The sequence below is a fragment of the Ptychodera flava genome, chromosome 19 (genome assembly GCF_041260155.1).
Source record: "Ptychodera flava strain L36383 chromosome 19, AS_Pfla_20210202, whole genome shotgun sequence".
Taxonomy (NCBI): Eukaryota; Metazoa; Hemichordata; class Enteropneusta; family Ptychoderidae; genus Ptychodera; species Ptychodera flava.
This window is the reverse complement of record NC_091946.1, coordinates 25,545,954-25,568,400: the sequence shown is the minus strand read 5'-3', so window position 1 is coordinate 25,568,400 and position 22,447 is coordinate 25,545,954. Positions and strand designations below refer to the sequence as shown.

Sequence of the window (22,447 nt, the reverse complement as noted above, 5' to 3'; positions counted from 1 at the left end):
TAATCAGTTGTCCATAATTTTATTTTGCAAATTCAGGGTGAAACTATGAATAAGATTATGCAAGTATCTATCCAGTCCGATGAAGACTCCTATGCTGTGGATATCAGAGACCATGCTGTGGAGGTAGGATGTCAAATTCATCATGTTCTCTTACTTATAATGATGTAATACCATTGACCTCAGGTCATTGATCATGAAATTACTGAACCTTGAGTCCAATTCATTATTTCCAAAACAAAAATGTAAAATCAAGTTCAAAAAACGGAAAAAAAATCACCATCTTTTCAAATCATTTGTTATTTATGGTGTTCAACTCATTGAAACGTGTTGAATTACAATCATTAGAAGTCTACTCACACCTTGCGTAATACACTTAACACGTAGATTTGCTGATGAGATAGTTTTTCTGGTGTGTACCATAAATCATGTCATCAACTCATTTATCGCTTTGAATACAAGCTGAGAGTGAGTGAAGATCTGATGACTGACAAGTTAGCATGTAATAGTGGCAGAACGACATGAATAGTTGCTCACATGAAACAAAAATATTCAAAATAATGTCAAATGATGATGACTTTGTCCTGTAAATGTTAAATTTGTTTGACGTCAAAAGTTTACTGTCATGGTATGGAACTAGCAAGTATGAAAATACACATTTAACCCATTTTCCTCTGTTTTGCAGTGTGTGAATGACTTACAGAAAAACAGGAATGGCTCTAAACTTGCAGTTAACCCTTTGAACGCTGCAATTTTTCCCACCAGAATTATAGTGTGCAACATTTTACAAATTTGTGAATTTTTCTGTAATTTTTTGACAATTTTGGACCAAATGAACATCACATTTTGTTGGCTTCAGATTTCAAAAATTTAAAAAAAAATTGACTGATGTATACTTTGATATAGGCAACAAAAATTGACTTTGGTGCTCAAAGGGTTAAATACATAATTTAACTCATTTCGTTTTACAGTACGTGAATGACTTGGAAAGAGACAGGAAATACGGTCACTGGTTGCCGTCTGTCCAAGATCTACTCAGACCAACATTTCCCGGTATGATGAGACAAGTCAGGAAGAATTTCTTCCACTTGGTGAGTTAGATATTAAATTTGGGCAGATTATTTATTAAGATTTACACGTCATTTAGAATTATTCTGAATGTCGTACTTTCAAAATATTAAAACAAAGCCCACACTGATGTTGGATTCCCATTTTTCTGAAAATTCGGCGTCGTATGTGTCGTATATTCAACACATCATGTGAACTTTCACCATAATACACTGTCATCTTTTAATACCCACTAACCTTAATGTTGCCATATTTAGGATGAGGAATAGTTCTGGTGAGAGACTCAGTTGAAAAAAAAGCAAATGTATTCATTGCAATGGATGTAGCAAGCCCTATGCTACTTTCCATGTTATAATTCATTCAACGAAACTTGCGATATTATATTGTAAGGAAAGAATTTTTATCGGTTTGACGTCACTGATATGCATTTTGTTTCTTTTCATTTTCCTCGACAGATTTTTGTTGTGGATCCAACAAAACCAGAGAGTGGGGAACTCCTGGACCAGGCTGATGCATTTAATAGTAACAACGTACCTTGTAGAATTGGTATTGTGTTTGTTGTCAATGATGCCCCTGATGTCGATGGACAGACGGATGCTGGCGTTGCCATGGTGAGAGCGTACAACTTTGCAAAGAGCGAGTATGGAGCGGGCAAAGCATTGACGTTCTTGACTAAGGTGAGCTGAAAAGTTTATATGATGAATCACCTATGACGTTTTTCATTATCCTTGGTGGTGAACAAGTGTTCATTTGAAACTTGGCACAGTTTTACGATTTGTCTATTTAAGGTATTATGCACCTTGAAAGTGAAAGACTTAAACTTTTGCTCAAACTTTCCCCAATGAATCTTTCAACCATTGTCTTACCAAATCGAGAATAAAAATCAGGGGTCACGGAGCAAAATGTTGGTACTAGAGAAACAAATTACCTAACATTACAGATATCTGAAATTCAAAATGACATTGATTGCTTTCTTAACTCAAAAGGGAAAAATAAAATTTTTGAATTTCCAAAAACAAAGATGGTAAAATGTTTTCTTACTCCAAGAGCTTTAAAATGAACCCCCACAAGTTGTAAATCAGTAGAGAATTGTAAAAGTTTGAGTCCAAATACCCGTCCACGAGGCGCATTCTACCTAAAGAGGTTATATAGATTTGCTACCATACTAGTGTGATAGCATACTTCTATTTGAGCTACTTTCACTAATATTATATAGGGCTCAGCCCTTGGTGTCGCGGCAGGGGTTAAGATTGGCGATGTTATTTGTATTGATTCATGATAAACTGTAATTGTTACTTCATAAACGTTTATATGACAACTATGCCCAGTTTTCCTCTGATGAAACCCTGCAGCAGGGCAGGTATAGATTTTCTGTAGCGTGTAAAAATTTTGGACAAAAATTGGCAATTTTTACAATGATAACAGCCTATTGCGTTAAACAAGGGACGTATTATGCAATCATTATCATTGCAATGGTACCCGCACTGCCCACCTTCCACTTGCAAGCTGAAAACTATAGCGTTCCGTCTAAAAACTGGCAATTTTTGAATCTAATTATTGACACAGGGGGCGCTCTTCTATAATTCAATCCCAGCATTCTTTGCGTACGCCCCCGTTCATATGCACGACAGTTTTCTCCCTTTATCTATATTAACGATATTTTGTATCAGCGACAAGGTGCATAATAACATTTACTGGCTAATAAAAGAGGTATATTTTATAAAAGGCATGTTATATAATGGTAATTTGTTTCGTATTTGTTTATTTACGAGTACTCAAAAAAAAAAAAGCATGGCGGCGCCCACGAAAGAAGGGGTACACTTCCGGTTACTCGCATAGTATATTATGAATAAGCGCATGCGTAGTCAGTAAGCCGCTGGCGCGACTATTAATGGCCAAGCGAGACATTTGTTCTCTACCACAGACATTAATGTAAAGTTTCCTTGAATGTTTAGTATTATATTGAGATACACATGATGCATGGATACACATTCAGCAAATTGAATCTGTCTGCCTGACAATCAAGATTACAGCTACTGAACATAACTTTGGTGGAAATCATAAGAACAGTTTTGGTGGAGAGGTAGATTCTGTTTGTTACAGTGGGTATTGGTATACATACAGTGCTCTTCTCATTGGACAGAGGTAATGATATTGATACTGTACACTCACGGACTCAAAAATCGATGACCCCAGTAGGTAGCCATATCATTAGTCCTATCACTCTTGTTCCTGTTATTGGAGTGTGCATCTGACATGGAACAGAAACTCATGTTCGTTCAAAATCTGTCTTGTGTGCACAAATGTGTTAACTGATATTGTGGACTATGGAATGATTCCATTGAATTTTGAGGAATATTGAATGTTCTCATTACCTCTTTCAGCTTTTTGCATTAGCATAAACTTTTGAAAATTCTTTGACAGATTTACAACCAAGCTGGAGAGAATGATGTGACAGTGGAAGATGTGAAGAAAAGTTTAAAAAAGCCTTCCCGGGGAAGATATTGAAGAAGTTTTCGGTGTTGATTCAGATTACGATGACAAGAGAACAGTAAGTAACGACGACATACATGAGGTTGCCAGGGCTTTCGACTTTTGCCAGCTGTACTGCGTGTCAAAAAATTTATGATACAATTATTATAGAGTCAGTTCAATTTTCAATTCGTTTAATGCATGATATATTTTAAATGTTATTATATAGACATACGCATACCTTGTACTTAACATTTTGTAAATCTCTAGTTATTTGCATGTTTTGAAATATTTCAAAACCTGTGATAGGATGTTTGCAGTCCAGTGTATGCCTCATTACATGTAAATTTGTATGTTGTAGTTAATTTTAGGACATACTCAGTGTTTTGTTGGTTTATACCTTATTTGTGAATTCGTTAAAGAATTGCTCTGTAGTGTACTCTAGTGTTCATCTTACTTTCTATCTAATCAAAATGAATCAATGTGAGAATAGCCAGTCGTGTTTATATTTGGAATCTGACTAAAGTGTAATCTTATGTTATATTACGTTACAGGCAGGCAAAATATTTTTCGAGCGAACAGGATTGGGTCAGTTGCCACAAGTGTTGATCAATGGTGTGCCACTCAAAGAAGATGAGGTAAAATTCTGTATTGATTGTCCTGTGTATTTTGGCCACTTCATGTTGACAGTTTGGGTTGATGGCATTTTTGGGGGCTTACTTTTAAATCTTTCCTTTATAGTTACTATAGACTATATAGAAGGTATTGGGATGGGTCTAGCAACCGGCATCAGTCTGTGTGTATATATTTCCGTATATTTGTATGTTTTATCAACAGATTGACATCAATGCATTTGAAGAGGCTGTTTTGACAAACATCTTACAGCAGACTCCGGATTTCCAGCGTGCTGTCTGGCGGGTGAGAATATTGTTTTGAGATTTCCCTGTCATTTCAAAGCAGATTATTATTATGTGCTTGTCTATCTTCATAAACCTGGGTCGTTACTCTACAAAGAATAAGTAAAATTGTAAAATGAACACATCATGTAATTTTATAATATAGCACCTCCCTTCTTCCAATCTGTTCATTCCAATGTTACATCTCAAATTGGAATATTCGAAGAATCCTGCTGTTTTGGTGGTCACTAATTTTCCATTCCTATTTTGCTGTGCAGGGAGAGATTGGTGATGGTACTGATATCTTAGACTGGACAATGGCCAGACCTAATGTCATGCCAAGACTTAATCCAAGGGTATTGACATCAGAAATTGACCACATTGATCTCAGCGCCAAACCAGGTGAGTTGACACCCACCTTTTATATGTTATTGACTAATAATGATAATATGCAATCACAGTGAGTAAACTTTCTCGTGAGTACCGTACTGGCAGTTAGTGACCTTAACCAGAGGTCAATTAGAGGTCAATCATATACTGACCCTTGAACCTTGTTGTGTATTTTAGTGACGTTTAGATGCAACTTCCAGAACGACTAGCTAGAATAGTTCAACATTTGATTTTCACACCTCTATGTAATTGTCTATCCAGGTCACATGCTCTATTCCAACATACGATATTTGACTCTTTCTGGCTTATCACAGTGAATGAAGAGGCATACAATATTGAACTTGAAAATTATCTTATCTTTATTTGTAGATCCATTATCATGTAGATATAAAGTCACTCGTATTAATGAATATGTTGCCATGGATTTATGATGATTGGAAATTTTCAGTTATCTTAATGAATCTTGTAGCTATTCTAGAGAAAAGATCTTTCGATAATTTATTTGACATACTGAGATGGCTTGCAAGAATGTTATATATGACCATAATACTGTTTACAAATAGTTGCTTATTGAATTCCTTCCCCAAGATCCACATCTGTGATTTGATTATTTGGCTGTTTTCTCTCAGGATCTGTGGAGCTGGACAATTTTGACGAATTTTCCAAGTTGAAAACTGGGGAAATGGCAGCTGCAGTTACAAAGAACATGAAGTACATAACAAAGAGGGGTAGGATACTTTTGTTTTGCTTGATATAGATATATGTATGTAACACTAAGAGTCCCAAACTTAAAAAGCATTGTACATGATCCTCATGTGTACAAAAACTATCCAACTTAGTGTCCATTACCTTTTCACAAAGAATCACTTTTCCAATGGTGAAAAATCCAAAGTGCAGTTCCCAGCCCTTAGTGTGGCATGTATGGTATAGCATCGTTTGATCCTAGAACTCAGTTTTATGCATCTAGACTACATGAGTCTTTCGAGTGTACAGTGAGAATGATGTATGTTGCTATCACTGCATTAGATACAGTATTGAGCACATGGGTTTAGACTTGTGAATTCTGTCCATTGATAAGGAGCCAATGTCACTGATTAGCAGACTCAAACAAGGATTGTTCATATACCTTTGCACAAATGAAGACATATATTTAGGAAATAAAGCACTTGGTTGAAAAAGAGCTGAAGGAGGTGTGTATTAATTTCACCTTTACAAAATTATCCATTCAAACCACATATATTTCCTTTCTTATGGAGAATTATTTTTATAGAGAAAAATCAAACACGCAGCACCCTGCCCAGAGTGTGGTATATATGATATACATTTAACATCATAACCATTATCATATTAAGATTTTAATAATTTGACTTTTTAACTTCACATTCTCTATGCTTGCAAGATTTCCAAGATTACCGTGGAAAAATTAATGATATGAACATTTCCTCAAAGTGCAAGACAACCCTGACAAATCCTGCAGGTATTGATGATATTTACTCTGAAATTTACAAATTATGATATATATGTGTCTCCCTTTCAGATGACTACACCATCAGACCTGTGACAAACTGGGTCGTGGCTGATTTGGATGATGAATCAGGTAGAGTTCTACTTCAAGAAGCCATCAAACAGATGGTAAGTGTCAAAGGTCAAATGTATGAATTACCCTATGTGTTCATGTAGTACCTGAGGAAGTTCCATAATTTTCAGTATACCGGTAGGCTACTGATTATAAAAACTACAGCTTCGGGAAAGGAATAACACAACCACTCTTCTCAGTTTGTCTGTTCAGTCAGAGTTGAACAGATTTTGTAATTTTACAGTAGTGCCTTTGTGTTTGACATCATCCGTATTTACTGACTGAATGGTTAGGTGCTTCAAATGACACACACACATGGTAGATCAGAAAAGTATTGTATAGATTTTAGAGTCTGAATATCTGTCCCTGAGGTGCATTCTACCTTAACTCCAATCTGACACACGGTATCAGGACAGATACACTCTAGACACTAGCACCAAGATATTTTGCACCAACCAGTGGAGAATAGGGTTAGTAATAAGGTTACAAGTGTCAAAGAGTGAATGTCAAGGAGAAATCGTCCTTGAACCTCAAGAGATACCTGTAAACATTGATGTTGTGTTATGTGTCAAATCTCAATAGAAATCATCCAATCGAGTACGGTTAGGTCTGCTTCACAACCCCAAGTCTCAGCCCTCGGCGGAGTCTCACTGGCTGGCAAGGGCAGTCAATGCAGCTTTTCAGACACAGAGCAGAAACAATGCCAAGAACTTCATCGCAAAACTTGTCAAAGATGAAAATGTTAATGCGGTAAGGAAAGGATCAAAGAAGGTAGAAGACTTTGAAGTTCATGTAAGTTGTAGTTTACTTTTCTTTTCACATTTATACCATTATTGCACTTTTCGTAAATGAAAACAAAATTCCTGAAATGTGTCCTTCATTTCAACCTGCTCACCCCCATTCCCTGTGAACAGGTCCACAACTATCATTGATAACAATGGGTGTGGACCAAACCATTGTGGTGAATAGGTTTGATACTTCAGCTAATGGTGAACAGGATAGTCATCAAACAGCGAATCAAAAAGTTGTGTAGCATGGGACAAGAATCACGGTGTAACATCTATTCTGAGCAAGACACAAACTGATCATACTGGTCCAGTTAGTCCACATCTTGATGTCTTGTTACCATATTTTACATTTTTTTCACCGGAAAGGTTGCATTCCATATTTCCATTTCTTTTTTCATTCATGTACAATCCCAGGGTATGGATTTGGAAGCCTTTCTCAAGGAGTACAAGAAAGCTGATGTCGGTTTCTTAAAATCACACCAGTATTTCTGTCAACATGTGCTTAATATATCACCTGGTGAGAGAGCCGTCATCAGCAATGGAAAGGTAAGGTGAACTACACTGGCATGATGAACTTGGTTACAGATGATGATAAACTGCTTGCCAGTCTGTGTATGTTACTACCAGCAAGTTCATTTGCAATGTTCAACAAAATCCAGAATTATTTCTGAGTAAAATAATTTCAACAACTCTCTTTGCTCACGACTGTCTTTGGTCCTCACATGCAGTTATTTGGATAAACGGTAAATGGGTTTTGAAATTTGAAACCATTAAAAGCTGCTACCATGACAACATGGATGCAGGTGGATCAAAATCAAAAACAGATTTACTAAACCAGACCCTGTTGATGACTGTGCAGTACTTGTATGTGAAAAGACCTCTATGTGCATTCCTGAAATTCCTGTCTTAGTGAACGCTTTGTTCCCTTTCAGCTGTTTGGACCTCTCAAGACTGATGAAAGCTTCCAGCTTGAGGACTTCAACCTTGTTGAAAAATTCCAGATCAGTGTTGCTGCAGAGAGTATACAGAAAAAGGTAAGGCCATGAAAGATTTGGTAATGAAAATAATTTGGGTAGTATATCGCTCCCTGTATTGTTTCTGTGTTGTGGACCTTGCATATGCATGCATTTATGTTCTCACTGTATTCATTACCCTCATATTTGTGGATATACATGTTCTCTGTAGTGGAATTAATGGTTCTTTTAAGGTGTTCAAGATATTTGTATTGGTGATTTTTAGCTCTCATTTCCTATTTAGAGCTTATGGAAACACGTTTATTATCTGTCACCTGTGCATGAATGTGTGTGTGTATGTATGTCCATACACAGCAAAACTTGACAATGGTTGCGTGCACCACCGCAGTATTTTCTGATTTTCAAAAATTACAGAATAGAGATTACGTTCGTATCGTATGGTTTGCATAGTTTTCAAAAAAAGTGCCTCGTCAGTGTTGCTGTCCAGATGAGTGATGTTGTCGCTTCACGTTAATGGAGAGTCATCAGAAATTCTTAAAATTTATCTTTTGATTATAATGATCAACAGATTGTTCAGCTGAAGGTCAAGAGTGAGCAACAAGATGGACTGAGTGACCTGGTGATGAAGATCGATGCTTTGCTGACAGCGACACCACAGACAGAAGGCAGGAGAGATTTCAGTTTCAGATCTTCAGAACACAGGTGAATATTTTCCGCAGATAGATGTGAATGGTACCATGATCTTTATACTTTGACTGTTGACAAGACTGTTGTCCAAAAAATGGTCTTATATTATATTAGTCTTGTCAGTCACAACAATGCATCGCGTTCTGATTGGACTGCGGTTTGGTATTGCTTAATTAGAGCACTTGTGAAGTCAGCAATTCTTTCCATGTACATTTACTTACTTAAGATTTACCGTATAAGTAGCCATGCTCTTCGTTGAAAACAAATACTGTACTTTTATTAGATCTGGAAATGACATTACAACGTACTTTGTTCACAAAGAGTTGAAATTGATCTACAAGTTACAATTTGCAGATGTGGCTCTGCCTGAGGCTAGAAGTTCTCATGAGAGAAATTTTATGTGCTTAAATAGCGCTACCCTCTCACAGATAAGATACTGTACTTGAATACTCTTGTCTACAATACCGACCCTCCACGGAGAGACTCTCTAACATAATCAGTATACAGCACTTTGGAGTAATTATGGATGCATTTTGAATCTTGGTCGCATACAAGTGAATTGATTTTCCAAGGGAAGGAAAAAGTTATGTGTTTCAAATGACATTTCCTGACATTTTGGTGCTTCGCATTTCAGTGTGTTGAAGATTGGACCGCAGAATGACACTGCAGTGGCCTTTGACCTGGTGGCCATCTTGGACCCACTGACCAGAGACGCCCAGAAATGGACAGCTCTGCTGATGACGCTGCTCGATGTCACCAACATCAGACTGAGGCTGTTCCTGAACTGCCGGGAAAAGTTATCGGAGATGCCACTAAAAAGGTAGGGATGGTCGTGTGTGTGGAAAAGTAGGTACACTTGTACTCTTGGTGGAAATCTGGCATAGTTAAGGTGCCTTCCGCAGTGAAAAAATAGAAATATGCTCCTTAAGAGAGTGTTGGATTGTACTTTGGCTAAACCTTAACCTACTTCTCTTCAGTCATGGTGAAGGTTGCAGTCATGCATTTGTAGCGGAAAATAGAAAGAAAACAGAATATTTGGCGAATATACAAATGTTATTTGAAGCAGGTCCTTCACTGTATCACAAACCTTGGCATAGCATTTGAAAGAGTAGATCTCTAGCCAGTGCGAGAGAGAGGTGTGTCGGTGTATTGAAACATGTTCTTTGTGATGCAGTAACAGTCAATGTGAAGCAAAGTGACACCGATGAGCCTGAGAAGAATGAGAAGAGCTGTTCATGAAATTATGTCCACCAACTGTATTTAATCCTTTCACCATCGTGGTTTGGCTCAAACCCATTATATCAATAGTGATTGAGGATCTCTCTACAGCGAATTTGGGGTGGTACAGTAGGCACAAACTGAAATCTGGTGAAAACTATCATTGCCATTGTGCTCCTATCAAAAAATTGTACATGTTATAATTTATTTGTTGTTTTTTTGTGGTTTTCAGTTTCTATCGATATGTCTTGGAACCAGAAGTGGGATTTAGACCAGATGGAAGGTACTTGATTTTATCATGTTTTGAATAAATGCTTTGGATTAAGTTAAAACCTAGTGACAGGGAATGCTTTATGATGGCACTGAAATCACTACTGTAACATCACTGTGAAATGTGTACCGAAATATGTTGAGAGTATTGACGAAAAGTGAAGTTCAGTGATTTGCAGTGACCAGCTGGCTTCAGCGTTAACTTTGGTACACTTTAGTGAGCAGAAGGTATGACTGGAGAAAAGGACAACCAAAAATATTGAAAAACAACTTTGATGAGAAAGCTATTATGTTGCGCACATTTGCACTCAGGTATTCAAGAGGTTATACATGTATGTACAAGGTAATTTGATGTACAGATCTGGTAGGTGGTCCGCCATATTTAAAGAAAGGAAAAGAAAAAATTGAGACTTTTCTGACTGTAATGGTACCACTTAATTCGTGCAACTAATGTTGTTCATTTGGAACATGAAAAAAAAATTGCAGCAAACTATTTTGTCGTCCACTTCAGTTTTACAGCTGGTCCCATCGCCAAGTTTTCCAACATCCCTGAAGACCCATTGTTTACTCTCAACATGATCACACCGGAAGGTTGGCTGGTGGAGTCTGTCAGATCTCCCTATGATTTGGACAACATCAGAATGTTGGAGGTGAGACCTGTCTAAAAAATCCTCAATACAGTCTGGAGTGCATCAGCGTACCTTTTTGTGTGTAAAATTCACAGTTCTAGGTGAAAATATTACTCAGCCACCATTTTATGTTCACAAAATTGTTTAGACTTGTACTTTTTCCATCAAACTTTGCTAAAAAAAACGCATAAACCTCTCAAACACTGTATCAATTATGTTTTTTTTCACATATTCTTGTGGTCCCCATCTCTTAATGTTAAAGGCATTAATTACTCTCTGAGATGTAATTTTCCTGTTTTCATAGATACAAAAAATTCTAAGATGAAATCCCAGTAAGAAAGGGGAGATAGATTTTGTAATTTTTTAACAGCAAATCACTGAATTAAAATATCCAGTGTGAATGTCTAACATATCAGAAAAGTGAAGTGAAATCCATGTGAGAATAAATGCTTTCATTCATTTTGAGTCGTATGCCAATGCTAAATTTGAATTCTGAAGCAAAATATAAATAGCAAAATATCACCAGTACTTACATGTAACTAACTTGTAGTTAAGTGGCAGAATTGATTTTCAGAATGGACTCTTAAGCGCATGTGAATATATACAGGCTGATGGAAGAAGCATCTTGAATTGTGCCGGCCCAACTTCTATCCACCGCAAAACCTGTTCGATTCTGCTTCTTATACTTTCTTGTTTATCAGTGTTGTGGTAGAATGGCTGAGTGGCTACCAAACTTTGGTGGTGAATTCATCAAATGTCTCTATATTGTTGTCTGCAGGTTGAAAGTTACGTCTATGGACATTTTGAGCTGGAGTATCTGCTTCTTGAAGGTCACTGCATTGACTTGACCTCGGGCCAACCGCCGAGGGGTCTGCAGTTCACACTGGGGACCAAGAACCAACCTGTGATTGTGGACACCATCGTCATGGCTAACTTGGTGAGAATTTACAACTTGACCTTCTTTGGCACATTTGTGTGCTTCACCCTTGAATGAGAAACACTACTGGTTGAGTCTGACCATAGGCAGTAGAGAAACCGATATATGATGGAGTTAACAGTATCTCACTATACAGGGTATTTGTTGTGTAGGAATTATCTCGGCTTGTTGGAGAACACCTGGATCAAGTTGTTAATATTTCTGCATAATGACATGTTAATGAAGCTTTCACTACAAAAAAAAATTATGTATCATCAGGCCAGTCAAACCCTACCGGCCACACTTGACATGACTGCAACTTAAAAATATAGATGACTGTACATTGTCATTTTGCCAGAGGTGACCTTGTTCAGGAGGAATACACACATAAAGGGATATTATGATTGAAACTTTATTTATTGGAAATTTTTGACAGTATCATTCCCACTTTGAATTCCATTTGTTTGTGACAGTCTATGTGCCAGCTTTTGGAAGAAATTGTCAAGGTTCATGTCCTCAAATTATGTGTTGAATACTTGCCTTCACCATTGGTTATGTACATATTATCATCATTGTCAGAGGTTTATGGTGTGGTAAAAATAGTGTACACACAATAAGGCCATGTAAAGAAAATTCTTTGTTTCCCGTCCTTTGATTTTTGAAAACCTACCAGCCAGCCAGGGAAAAAAACAAACACAGACAAAAAACATAAGTGTATTAACATAAGGTCATTATTTATTTGGTGAATTTTGGAAACATATTATCTTCCTTTTTGATACCATGTTAACATTGTGTTTGTTTTCTTAGTTTTCTCCGAGAACTTACCAGCACACGGATAGCAAACAGAGAATTTTATTTAAAGTGCCTAATTTCTGTCTTTAAACAGAAATTACACTGATATCACATGATGTAATGGCCAATTTATAAATATGTTAGTTTTACTAAACGATTTTAAGTTTTACAAAAGATTACGGAATCCCAAACTATTTTCATTCTCTTTATTTGTTTCCTCAACAGGGTTACTTCCAATTGAAAGCCAAGCCTGGTGCCTGGTTGCTGCGACTCAGAACTGGACGGTCTGCTGATATTTACGACATTGCAAGGTAAAGTAACGACAGTCGTTTCTCAAAAGAATTCAAGAATTCTTTGACAGAAAACTAAAAGACCCTGTAAATTATCGATGGTTACAACTGAAAAATAATTGGAAAATGAAGAGAAAATCTAGTGATATGTTCTTATTGAATTATCATAGCTAAGAATTTTGTCCCTTGCTTTGTCAATTACTTACCTGTTTTTTCCCCAACTCTCGACCAGTCATGTAGGAACTGACACTCCTGAGGACTCTGATGATGTCATCGCAGTCATGGACAGCTTCAAGAGTAAAATCCTACGGGTCAAGGTGAGATGTTCAGAACTACATTCTGCCAAGGGATTTAAAAAATGATCTCACATGAAGTTATCATAAAATGTCATAAATAGAAAAAAAACTCTGCGCTACTGAACGATATACCCACATAGAAAAAACATCCATAGAATTTATGCAAAAGTTGATTGAATTATCATGAAAATATTCAAATATGTCATGATGGAATAAAGTAACAAGATTGAGGTGTGTTCTTGGCTGATGTGCAGTTATTCAACTAGAAGTGTAACTGATGAATTAGTCTATGAGACTTTCTCCATTGAACAACTTAAGTGAATAATGTGGATTATTTTTATTTTATTATTTACTTAATTCCACTTCTATATATTCTCTTGAAATGCCATTGTTGTAAGCCTGATGTATTATTCACCGAAAACCTCTGAATCTGACTCAAACAGGCACGGATTAATCACTACTTTTCATAACTTGTGTATCAAATCACACTGTTGTGTACAGGTCTTTCACATTCATCTCCAGTAAGTTAGTTCCACCTGTCTTCAATGGTAGACATTTCGTCATGATTGTATATGCATCCAGTGGTAGCCTAGCTGCTGTCTCTGCAACAATTTTTGTCACAGCAACTGCCGTTGTTGTAGCAACAACTGTTGCCATACCAACAATTGCTCGCACAGTAACAACCCAAGCATATCAGATCGCTAGATTGGAATCCCAGCTGCAAATATTTCGAACTGTGTGTTATTTTAGATGCACATTGTGACAATGGGTTCCAATGTATCTGTAGCATTGAAGGAATTCTTCTTGTGACATTTTTACCTGTAGGTGCAAAAGAAACCAGACAAACTTGATGAAGATCTTCTGAGTGGTGGTGAACCCGAGGAGAGTGATGGAGGGCTTTGGGATTCCATCTCAAGGTAAACATTGCTAAACTTTAAAAAGTTGAGATCCTTGATACACAAACAGGTCATGTTATTCAGAATATTAAAAGCATGGGTGTTAAGGTAACATTTGAAAGGGATAATATGAAGCTAACTCATTTGGAATTTCATCATGTAAAATATTAGTGTTGTAAATGCCCGCCTAGTGCTAATGGTATGTTACAAAAATGGATTAAAACCATGATTTATAGAGTTTTAAGATTTTATAACTCAAATTTTCATTGTTAAAAGCAAACTTGTCTGCAGTATGTTTCAAAAATAGGGCAATAATGATTCGAGAAGAATAAAGTGAATCCTGCAACAGGCGCCCTCAATCGGCAAAACATTTCAAGTCTGACCCCCTTTGTTTATCATGGCATGTTTGGGTCTCTGCATGGGCTTTTGAGTGGTCAACCTTCTTTGCAATGCATCATAAGTGCACATTTTCAGGTTTGACCATGCCAAGATTGATCCTGGATACGTATAGCTACGGTGAATTATTGGCGCAATTCAAGGGATTGTGTCAGAGACTGTGATGTATCATTAAGCATTTCCTACTCATGCTTGTAAAATGGCTGGCCGATACAACCTCAAAACACATCATCAACCCCTGTAGAATGTCGTTCACCTACATTAGAGAAGACCAATTCAAAGAAAATATAAACTAACCGTTCTGTCCACTTCATCTTGTGGCTTCACTTTCTCTTTTTCTCTATCATCTTTGTTTTCTTCAATCTGACCCCCCTTGTTGCCATGGTGGTGTTTTTGGTCTTGCATGGTGCATTGGTGTGGTGTGTGGTGTGAATTCGGCTCATAAAGTTCACTTTCCAGTTTCACCGGGGGAAGAGGAAGCAGCAAGAAAAAGAGGAATGGCGACGAAGACAAGGACAAGACGCTGAACATCTTCTCGCTTGCTTCAGGACATCTGTACGAAAGATTCTTAAGGTGTGTAGATAAACCATCCCAAGTTTTGTCATTGCACGACTTTTCTGTACTTTAGGAACGTCAGATGATTAAAAAAAGGGCAGCAATTTTTTGGGGAGGGGCTGTGGCTGTATTTCAATTTTGTTCTAACTTACATGATACGGTTATGGCAGGGAAATCATGTAATGGCAATCTATAACTGTGCAGATTTTCTTGAAAAGTTTGTCATTCAAAACTCTTTCAGCATTTGCAACAGTCAGCAACCGGTTTCAGGAGTTTGTTGTCTTGTTGGTGAATTTCAAATTATAATTTTGTGTACGAGTTTCATACATAAAAGTGTAATCTGGGGGAGTGGGTTTGAGGCAAAAAAACAGTGAGTTTCTCTGTCAACAAATATTTGTAGCTCACAACAAGTAGCTCAAGGACCCTACACGACAAAATGCCATTTCTAGAGCCTTGTTCAGGGTTTGGCCCACAGACAATAGGATAAAAGCTTTTTTTTGTATTTTACATTTGCAGAATTATGATGCTGAGTGTGATACAAAATACACAGTCACCAGTGAAGTTTTGGTTCCTCAAAAATTATCTTTCTCCAACTTTCAAGGTAGGCTCTAGTCTGGCAGAGACCCTGCGATTCGCGTTCTTCCCTGTTGGAACACGCGCGCGCCCTTCAGAGACGCGACGCAAATCCCAGGGTCTGGACGTTCTTGCAAACGACCGGTCGGATTTCTGCCTGATCCGGGTACTTTATAGAACTCCACGCATCCGTTAATCAAAAACAAATGATAAGTACCATAGCCAAATAAAATTAAAAATGAAAAATAAAAACAAACGGCGTATATAGGTCTATCAGCTATTAGTATATATTCTCTCCGCCCCATTAGATAGGTGTTTCTTTTGACGTCACTACCCTTATGAATATTCATAAACTTGCAAAAACTGACAGTCGCTGTGTCTGGCAGCGCGTACTCACAGCTGCACAGCGTAGCCTTCAAATGCAGGCCCATTGTGGGCGTGCACAAAACAAGGCACAGCGACTTTGGAGAGTCTAGGTAGGCTCCTGCACACAAAAATTTTCTTTGTGTGAGACATCAAACTTTAGAGATATCAGACAATACCGACATCTTCCTCAAAAGACTGAAATTCATATCAGTATTATGACTGATATAAATGATGATACATTCTTATCTGATGATGTGTTTCAAAATAGCTGAGGTTGTGATTTACCGCCCCAGCTGCTTGCAAATAGCGCGTTGCAAAGAAACTCTATTGATGTAATTTCTTGTAAGTTCCCAGTCAGTTCAGGAATAAATGTGATCATATATTGAAGATCTGTACAAAAGGCAGCCTTGTAAGGTGTTTATTGCAACCGTATAAAATACAAAATGATGAAAACTGCAACCAAACTCGACAACAGAGAAATGTAATTCACCTTGACCATGTTGTGTGCAATTCCAGGAATTTATCCCGCACATGGCAGAAGAGTACGGATTTGAATATGAACTTGTGCAGTACAAATGGCCAAGATGGCTGCATCAACAAACGGAAAAACAGAGGATTATTTGGGGGTGAGTTCAGAAATGGAATATGTACTCAGATAACAGAGTTTGCCAAGGTGTCAAAATTTCATCAGTTAAAGGAATGGTTGGAGGGGAGGGGGGGTCATCAGAATTGTGCCTGTGTGACTTTCTTGTTCACAAACAATGCATTTCATGCATGATATCTACATGCGTCATGTCAACATAGCTGCAACATTTAGAGTTTATGATGAACATTATGACAGACATGTTTTAACTTTCATCAATCACCATCGCACCTTGGATACAGTGCTAACATTGGTTGTATTGGTCCAGTACAACCTTTGAGTGCAGTTCTGATGATCCTCCCATCCCATTTAATTGTGCTTAATGAAAGTGAGATAGATGAGATTCAATGAAGTACTGTTATTATGTGAATGTTAATTAATAAAATAGAACAATGAAAAAAGATTAGTTCTTGGGTGAATAAAGTAAACCTAACCTTTAAAGTTTAGTTTTACAAACCTGTCTAAAGAAGTTATAAAAATTAATGATTTATCATGTCATGTCTTATTTATATCTAGGTATAAAATCCTGTTCCTTGATGTTCTTTTTCCTCTGGATGTGCAGAAGATAATATTTGTTGATGCAGATCAGGTCAGTTTGCATTTGATGTTATAAACCTGTAAAAATTACCACTTCATTGTGTTTCTAAGAATAAGCCCATTCTTTCCTGTGTGTGTTTATATTAGGAGTTAGGATAAATATTATTTTGAAGTCCAAGTTGTGCATTGTCACGCATGAAGCAATGAAAATCATTGAAAATTATTGACTCTGAAAAGTAGCCAGTTCCTGGCCAGCAGTGCATGCATGCTCAATGGTGAATAGCGCCCTCTAGGGACCACCTTGTGACAATGTTTATCTTTTTTCAAGCCTTCTCCCATGGTGCTTTACACGCATTGCTGAATACATGAATTTTTCACCAGCCAATTGCTGCAAATATCACTGTGCTTAAAAGATGTCTGCGATATATTAACATAGTTATTTGTTTTCATGTATTGATTGTATATATATCTATATATATATATTATATATATATATATTGCCTTATGAATATTTTTAACTCTTGTCATGATTTTCTTCCTTCCTTTTCTGATGATAGTCTATAATAAATTCAAGGTGATCCACAACTGTAATGGAGACTTACACCAATTCCAAACTGGAACGTACACAAGTACAGAAACCTTAACATGAAAAGTTAATGTTATACATTACAGATTTTTTCCAAATGAGTCATCAGTGTCATTTGTTGATTTTTTTTCTCACAGATGGTCAGAGCAAATCTTCAAGAGCTGGCTGACTTGGATCTTGGAGGTGCCCCGTATGGCTACACACCATTCTGTGACAGCCGGAAGGAGATGAACGGTTTCCGTTTCTGGAAGTCTGGTTACTGGGCTAGCCACCTGGCTGGCCGAAAATACCACATTAGGTTTGTATGCTTATCTTATCCGATGTTCATACTGTCTGTAAGGTGTCAACTCTGAACTAGACAAAGACAGAGACAATATATTTATCTATTGTTACTACAATTGCTACCATTGAAAAGTATCTCTAATGACTGTGGTGCCATTATCTAAGGTACCAAGATCTGTTTACGGGAGATAATATCAGATATTTTCTTAGGGTACTGAACTTAAAGATTGCAATAGCACAGCTGTACAATCACATGTGTATAGTTTTAAGACACAAAAACAACGTAAGGCCAAAAAAAATAATAGGTTTATTTCTGGTAATTGACATGTGGCAAAAATGATGCGGCAACGCGATTTTTTTTCAATTTTTTTCATATTTTGGGGGGATTTGATACATTTTCCCCTTTTTTTCATAGGGGCAAATGTAAAACAGGAAAAAAAGACTTGACACGCACACTTTGAAGTGATGCGGGCGGTGACCAGAAACAAATCCATTTTATTTTTGGCCTTAGATGTGACTTCATGTTTATGTAGCGCCACATAGATTGTCCCTCCAATATGTGAAATACTGTCATAAGGTTTGGAGCTCATTCTCAGTCCTTGTCCATCTTTCTAATGAGCAGTGCACTCTATGTGGTGGATTTGAAGAAGTTCCGAAGGATAGCAGCAGGGGACAGACTGCGTGGCCAGTACCAGGGACTCAGTCAGGATCCAAATAGTTTATCAAATTTAGATCAGGTAGTGTAAACATTAGTATATTAACGAACTAACACAAGAGATTGTTCATTTAAAATTTTACATGTAGAATTGAATGTGTCGTGATAATGATTGCCACTATAATAGTGATCGTAATGGTTTAGGGTGTTGTTGCTGATGATGATGATGATGATGATGATGATGATGATGATAAGTTAATAGTGAAGATGATGATTATGATGGCAATGATGACTCTGATGGTAGTTGCGTTTTTATCAATAGTGTCATTGTTAGTGCTTGGGGATGTGGGTGATCTTTATACAAACAGAGTGTAGTTTATATTTAAAGCTCTATGACAGTGTTTATTGCTGTATATCACTATTTTTCTTTCCCTTTCTCATGAAGGATTTACCAAATAACATGATACACCAAGTAGCCATAAAATCACTACCACAGGAATGGCTGTGGTGTGAAACGTGGTGCAGCGACGAAGAAAAGACAGTAGCAAAAACAATAGATTTGGTATGTACCTAAATACTCGTCCCAAGGGAACCACTTAAGATTTCGTATCTTTTCCAGGCATTCCTGTATTTGAAATTACATGGATGTTGTTCCTTGCACTATCATGGTGCAATGCCAACAAGCTGTACAAGAGAAAATTTGTCAGTTTTTGGCAAAATAGTTTCTGAATTGCTATTTTGAACGATGGCAGTATATTTCATTACGATTTATTCAGTTACTCTCTATGACGGCAACTGTTCTTTAACGCAAAAATTAACATTTTGAATAATTCTTGAAATCCTTCACTGGAGCATATGTGAGGTTGTAAAGTATTACTTTTGTGTTTCTCATTTGTTTTCAGTGCAATAATCCGCTCACTAAAGAACCAAAGCTAACAGCTGCCATGCGAATTTTGCCGGAGTGGGCGGGTTACGATAATGAAATAAAAGCATTGCAAGACAAAATAGCGAATAAATCACAAAAAGTGGTAGTTGATAGTAAAAAAACAGGTAAGTATCCCACTTTCAGTCACAGTTTATGTTTTGATAATTGTGAGCTCGTGTAGAGGGCTGCTGTGGATAGTTAAAATATGCATCTGGTGAACAAAACTCTATGCACAATGGAGAAATGGATTGGTCAACTGTGTTTTGTCTAATTACAGTGGTTTGTGTTGAACCGTTGGCAATAAGGGAACTAGACATACTGTCTAAATGGAGGGGTTGACAACACTGTCAGGTGTAACTATCGTGTAACTGTAAGATCAGTCAACCACAAATAAATAGACTTTGTGAAAGTTGAAACACTGTCTGGAAGGAGGTGCCGCATTGTCAGAACAAAACCACACACATCTGCTAATTGTCGAGAACACATCATTTACAAGTGCTGTTTGTGCTGATCTGGTGGTATTGTTTTGACTTTGTCTGATCTCCTTCAAGACAATGTTTCAACTTTCATAGAGTTGATTTCTTCGTGATTGACTGATATTACCGCTAGATGATAGTTACACTGACAATGTTTTCAACTCCGCAATTTAGACAGTATAACTGGTTCCCATATTGCCAAAGGTTCAACACATACCACTGTATTTGCAAATATGCACAAAGGATATGTTACAGATACATCATGGAAACCACGTATATACATGACAATTAATCATGCATTAGATTTTGTGTCTGAATGCTTGTTGTTCAAAAACTTATCAACAGTGTGGATTTCAGCAATATGTTCAAGGAAAGTCTAAATTACAATTTTGTAGTTGGACTTTTGCCCTTTCAAACTTTTGTCTACAGGAGTGTAAAGAGGTTTGAAGTCAAACACATTGAGTAATTTTGTTTGCCATGCATATGATTTCATCATCTACAACCGCAAATGTTATCTGGAGACACAATCAGAGGATCTGTGACTCTATGTTAATATTTAGGCAATAAAGCACACCAAGCGACGGTATACCATAAGATTTTGACCAGTTCATAACATGTATATGCGCGAGTGATAGCAAGTGCATATATGTCATGAACTGGTCAAAATCAAGTGGTATATAGTCCCTGGGGGTGATTTATTGCTATCATATCATAATAGTATGTTAAAATTCTGGAACAGAATGCCAAAAAAAAGGGAGAGCTCGCCTGTGTACCTGCTGTGGTATATTGCGAATATACCATGGCTCTTTTCACATCTCGACCAATCAGATAGCTTCATTTGCGCCATAAATATACTCGTATGATATAATACAATACATTGAACATTTCCCAGGATACATTGTCAACCAGTTGATTTGAAGTTCGTTTGAAGTGTTAAAGAATTGAGAGAAGCTTTTTGTGCTCTCATGGCGAGTTTGTGTCCCTTATCAATTATATACATATATATCTGTCTGTCTGTCTGTCTGTCTGTCTGTCTGTCCATCAAAAGTATGCTGTACTTATCATATCATCCACAGAATTAGGTGTGCAGTTTCGCTTCAATATTACAATGTGATTTGTTTCAAATGGGCATTTTTGTGTCCAAATAATTCAAAATCACTGAAACTTGTGAAAAAGTTGAAAGACACACAAACTCAGTAATTCATGGTCAAGTTTCAACATAATTTTGATCAGAAGATAACCCAGTTGGACCCGTGTTTTTGTCGGAATGGTTCAGTTGAATGTTTCACCAAGTTTTGTGACCTATGACCTTTTTGTTCACTCTTTCGCAGATAAACACACAGAACTATAGCAGAAGATGAACAGTCTCCTCAGAAGAAAAAAACAAGAGAACAACTTTTTATTTTTAATTTTATTCCTTCCTTTTTTGTTCCATTGTAGAATTTCAGCTAGCCCTGGTAACTTACAGAGTACGTTGGTTTTTATGACACAACTGTCTCCAATTAAGACCAGCCTAGAATCTGAACACTGTGTTCAAAGTGCTTAAGACAATTTTCAGATTGAGATGTTGTTTCAGTTGGCACTGAGTGAGTTTGTTAGTCCAGTCACACATCAATGTATGGGATTCATGATCTGAGAAATAGGAGTATGCTTTGTAGATTGTCAGTAACTGTAGTTAGATATCCGTATCCAAACAATAGCCATTAGTACACTTTACATAAACGAAAACTTTTGTGTCGTGCCACCAAGTAGTGAACGGGTAAATTTCCTCGTTGGGTTGCTAGGAAATACACACTAATTGTATGTGATACTGTCGTGTGCAGTTCATGAGTGGATGGACCAACACTCTCTCTACTGCTTTTATGTAAATTTGGATCAGTTAGCTCTTCTGTGAATGGTCAAACACCAGTGATGTAATGCATATATTAACATGCCTAATCATGTATCGTACATTGTTTGTATCATAGACAGTAGTGTCTATGTTTGTACCAAACTACCGACACAGTGATTTTTGAGCACAGTGCTGAGATTCTGGATTGAGAGTCAACCTCATGTAATTAATTTTTTTTAAACAACAATTATTGTTTAATTTTATTTTGATTTCTAAGTTATAAGGTCAAACATTCATCAAATTTTTAAATAACAAATTGCCAATGCCATGTTGAACTCGTGCAAAACTGAACGAAGTGATTTGTTTTTATGACGTTGGGTGCACTATACACACCTATAAGTGCGAGAAAAAATACATCATTAGAACAGGAGGGCTACTTACCAACTGTACTGAACGTCCTGTAAACT

The 22,447-nt window shown here is 37.1% G+C and overlaps 1 protein-coding gene across 1 annotated transcript in view; it reads left to right on the top strand.

The window, feature by feature from the left end:
• LOC139119073 (UDP-glucose:glycoprotein glucosyltransferase 1-like) overlaps positions 1-22,227 on the top strand; it is a 34,473-nt gene extending 12,246 nt beyond the window's left edge. The window contains 30 exon segments of the mRNA XM_070682697.1: positions 37-123; positions 969-1,088; positions 1,521-1,742; positions 3,490-3,572; positions 3,574-3,616; positions 4,092-4,175; positions 4,375-4,455; positions 4,712-4,835; positions 5,453-5,551; positions 6,361-6,455; positions 6,982-7,191; positions 7,602-7,733; positions 8,120-8,221; positions 8,730-8,863; positions 9,483-9,668; positions 10,299-10,349; positions 10,848-10,986; positions 11,744-11,902; positions 12,899-12,984; positions 13,196-13,280; positions 14,085-14,176; positions 15,011-15,124; positions 15,623-15,707; positions 16,562-16,671; positions 17,205-17,277; positions 17,949-18,109; positions 18,716-18,830; positions 19,194-19,310; positions 19,651-19,798; positions 21,481-22,227. Of these exon segments, the coding sequence (XP_070538798.1) occupies positions 37-123; positions 969-1,088; positions 1,521-1,742; positions 3,490-3,572; positions 3,574-3,616; positions 4,092-4,175; positions 4,375-4,455; positions 4,712-4,835; positions 5,453-5,551; positions 6,361-6,455; positions 6,982-7,191; positions 7,602-7,733; positions 8,120-8,221; positions 8,730-8,863; positions 9,483-9,668; positions 10,299-10,349; positions 10,848-10,986; positions 11,744-11,902; positions 12,899-12,984; positions 13,196-13,280; positions 14,085-14,176; positions 15,011-15,124; positions 15,623-15,707; positions 16,562-16,671; positions 17,205-17,277; positions 17,949-18,109; positions 18,716-18,830; positions 19,194-19,310; positions 19,651-19,798; positions 21,481-21,500 (3,357 nt within the window). The 3' untranslated portion in view covers positions 21,501-22,227.
• Positions 22,228-22,447: the final 220 nt, after the last annotated feature.